Below are 4,358 nucleotides of genomic sequence, written 5' to 3' on the forward strand. Positions count from 1 at the left end.
TCTCTCTCTCTCTCTCTCTCTCTCTCTCTCTCTCTCACACACACACACACACACACACACACACACACACACACATAGATAGATGATAGATAGATAGAGATAGATAGATAGATAGATAGATAGATAGATAGATAGATAGATAGATATACAGACAGATAGATAGAGTGGACCTTCTCTATCACAGCTTAACTTTCATGAAGTTGGAATAATGTTCACTCATTCTGACTGCCCTGTAGGTAAGATTGGCTTACAATTACTGAGAAATCAATAATTGCCTAGTTGGTGGTGATTGCTTATATATAATAATGATCTTTGCATAAATTTATTAAAAATTTTCATTTTATTTCAATAGCCTAAAAGTAACATATGGAGCATATGATAATTACATTCCAGGTAAGGTAAAGTTTAATATTTATTTTTAAAATGTGTTTTTTAATTTTTCCCTTTTGTTGAAAATACTCTTTTATCTTATGATATATTCTGACTACAATTTTCTGTCCCTCTACTCCTTCCAGTTCCTTCCCACATCTTCTCCCATCCAATTGCACTCCTGTTCTGTATCATTAGAATAGAACAGGCAACATAGAAATAAATACAAAACAAAATAAAATATGATAACAAAACAAAAAGCACCACATCAAAGTTGGATAAGGCAAACCAACACAGGAAAAAGCTCAAGAAAAGGTACAAGAATCAGAGATCCACTCACTCATCCACTCAGAAGTCCCATAAAAACTTTAAACTGAAAGTCTTCATATGTAGCAGGGGCCCTGGTGCACACCCAGTCATGCTCTGCCCTTGCTGCTCAATCTCTGTGCGCTCCTATGAATTTAGTGAAGCTGATTTAGAGGGACTTGTTCTCCTGCTGTCCATCTCTTCTATACTTTTTCACCTCCTTTTCCATGGAGTTTCCTGAGTTCTGAGGATAGGAATTTGCTAGAGAAATCTCATTTAGAGATCAGCATTCCAAGATGGCTCCTGTCTGTCTGTCTGTCTGTCTGTCTCTCTCTCTCTCTCTGTATGTGTGTGTGTGTGTGTGTGTGTGTGTGTGTGTGTGTGTGTGTTTGTGTGTTGTGTGTGTGTAATGCCTGGCTGTGGTGTTTTGTATTTATTCCAGTCTGCTGCAGGAGAAAGCTTCCCTGATGATGGCCAAAGAAGAAACTGATATTTGAGTATAACAGAATTTGAGTATAACAGAATATAATAATGAGTCAATATAATTAGGAATCATTTTATCACCATTCTTTTAAAGACCAGTAGTTTTACCCTAGGCTTCTGGGCTATCTAGACTCACACACTTGGTAACTAAGCAGTGTTGAGTCTTGGTCACATCTCATGCAGAAGGTCTTATGCCAAATCACGCTCAATTAGTTGGTTGTTCCCAAAAGCCTTACAACATTAATTTTAGACATAAGTTATCTTCAATTGAGTCAGAAAGATGCAATGGGATATAATTAATATGCCATGTTTATTTGCCAGAGAACCTGTCTTGTATGCAAAGTGAATACATAGGTGCGAACATAGGTATATATTATATAAACATGGTTTTAAGTTTACTGAAATAGTTTTATAAATAATATAATACAGGGGTCTTGTATTTGAAAAGCATTGAAGAAACTAAATACCTTCAACCTAGAACCTCTTACTATATTCCTAATGGTTTATGTTTAGGGTATACAAATACTAGAAAAGACAAATAAGTTTAATATTGAAAAGCTTTAAGTACCAGCTTGTATTCTCTCTTCAATGAAACTTCAATATTACTTTCATTATGCACATTTAATTGCTAATGCTAATGTTGTCCTTTGGGGGACATTAGGAAAAAAAATTCTCTAAAATTTGCTATAATTCATATATTCAAAACGAGTGATGTTATCTCCTTGACTTCAGTTGTAATTGAAATGTCCATATTCATTGATACTATTATTTCTGTGAACTTCATCATCTTAGTTCCATTTTCTATTTGTTTACCTTTTTTTTACTTAACAAGTTTTCAGTAACAACAGCATGTCTCTAAATATATTACATTTCATCTTATTGTTTAAAAACCGGATATTAACTGATAGGATTTTAAGTTTCTGTACTTAAATTCAAACACATACTTTCTGCATGTTTTATGTCAGGCAGTGTGCTAAGAGTTCTTAGGTCACTACAGAAGTGCTTGCTACACTATCTCTTCTCAGCCAGATTAAATTCATATTAAAGAACTCATGGCAATCTAAGCTGGAAGAGAGCAATACTTAAATGGAAGTAGTAATACTCTTTTTCTTCTTTTATATTATAGACCACATTGGTTTCATTATGACTATTGATCAATTATTTATTTCTGTTTAGTATAGAAATCAAATTTTCATTTGGTTACAGAGAATTTCAAACTAACAAATAAATGAAGCTGTGATTTGCCTTATTTATTCATTCATTGTGGTGAATATAACACATGCATGTCCATTTCAGTTCTGACAAAATTCTATTCATAACAAGGCATATGTTTTCTTTCTTATTTTAGTCAGTGAATTAAGCAAAAAATCATGGAATCAGCAATACTTTTCCCTGGCATTTCCCAAACCACCAAGGCCAGGAAAAAAACGAAGATCATTACCTTCCCAGTTACAGAATAATACAGCTCCTGTAAGTATATTAAAATACCATGTACATCTTAACAATAAGTAACTACGTAATAACAATAGTCTTGCAAAGTCATAAAATGTAAATTGTGCTTTGTGGATAATGGTTAACATGAGTCTTGTCATGATAGACATATTTTATATAATTGCCACACAGATTTACTAATGATTACTAGGCTATGCTAACATTTCATTCAGTATTATTACCTGAAATATATTGAGTGTTTATAGAGCAAAAAGTCAAGATATTTCAATTCACATTTAATATGAATATCAAGGAAAAATTACTGAATACAAATTGTCAGAGTAAGGTCATGGAATGACATTACACCCTTAGTGCTTCCTTAATTAAATAAAATTCAGAATTCAAAAAACAATGAAAATGGGAGGATATTTTCAAAATCACTGGAGTAATTCTTGGTTAAAGAAATTTTGCCTAAAAAAATGAATAATCATCTTTTTATTTTAGGAGTGAATCCCTTCAATTATTATCAATGTGTATTTTTCTTTTTTATCATTTATTGTTAAACATTTCTTTAAAATTAGCAATTTGTCATTTAATTACTCCAAACACTTGGATAGAATTTGAAAATAAGTTATATTTATAATATATGTAACTATAGTAGACTATGTTTTCAACTGATTATAATCTATATCAAGTCTAGGACTTTCAGGGTTGTGCTTGTAACTGTAGTTAGTATTATAAAATGCAGAAAATAACATCATAGGTTGAGATATGCCCACATAAAACATTCTATCTCAGAGAATAACTAGTTGTTAAATTTCATCTAGAAACAGAGTGTACCCACTTCTCAAAAAAAAACAAAAAACAAAAAACAAAAAACAAAAGAACACACACAAAAAAATCCTACTTAAAAGTTAAAAATTAGCCTCTCCTAGTTAATATGCCATAGGCCAGTGGACAATTCTACTAAGTTTTCACATAAAATCTTAAAGAAAGATTTTGGCCCTGCTAAATTTAAAGTAAATCACAAGCAGGGATGCAATTGCCCATTACTCTAAATTATAATGAAATTCAAAGGTGGAATAGACCTTAAAATCCACAATTTATCCACTTTTTACAATATGTATTTTAAGAATATTAAAAATATATATTCAAATGGTATTTCCAGTTGAAATTAAAATATATATGTGGTATCTTATTATTAAAGGCTATATAAATCATGTTTTCCCCTTATTATTCTTACCAATATTGAGGTAAATGATGAAGAAAAATTAGGAGTTCACAGACCACCATTATGGATGCACCGTTCCCTGATGAGAATATCCGAGAGACCATCGGTTTATTTAGCTGCCAGGAAGGACCTTATACCAAAAGCACCTCATTTTGGCAAGGGAGAGTCTAAAAGAGTGGGCAAACACAAGTCTTTGGCTTCAGAAAAAACAAAGAAAGAAGTAAAACTGAAAAACGATGGATTTGAAGCCAAAGAGAAGACAGCGTTAAAGACAGACAAGGAACAAAGTCCCAAACCAGCTACAAAGAAAATTTCAAGGGATTCACAAAAGGACACGGGAAGAATATCTTCAGAATCTGAAGGCGAAAAGGCTGGTGTGAAGAAGGGATCCAAGAAAGTTAAAAATAAGCCAAAGGGCAAAGACTCGGCCTCAGAATCTGGAAGTGAAAAGGCTGGTTCGAAGAAGGAAGCCAAGGCCACTAAAAAAGGATCAAAGGGTAACAACTCAGCCTCAGAATCTGGAGGTGAAAAGGCTGGT

At 32.8% G+C, this 4,358-nt stretch overlaps 1 protein-coding gene across 1 annotated transcript in view; it reads left to right on the forward strand.

The window, feature by feature from the left end:
• The window catches only part of Cylc2 (cylicin 2), an 11,353-nt gene that overhangs the window by 5,589 nt on the left and 1,406 nt on the right, over positions 1 to 4,358 (forward strand). Inside the window, exons 2-4 of the mRNA XM_021200375.1 lie at positions 353 to 393; positions 2,507 to 2,628; positions 3,843 to 4,263. Of these exons, the coding sequence (XP_021056034.1) occupies positions 353 to 393; positions 2,507 to 2,628; positions 3,843 to 4,263 (584 nt within the window). The remainder of the gene's footprint in view (positions 1 to 352; positions 394 to 2,506; positions 2,629 to 3,842; positions 4,264 to 4,358) is intronic.

The sequence above is a fragment of the Mus pahari genome, chromosome 6, assembly GCF_900095145.1.
Source record: "Mus pahari chromosome 6, PAHARI_EIJ_v1.1, whole genome shotgun sequence".
In the NCBI taxonomy this organism is placed as follows: Eukaryota; Metazoa; Chordata; class Mammalia; order Rodentia; family Muridae; genus Mus; species Mus pahari.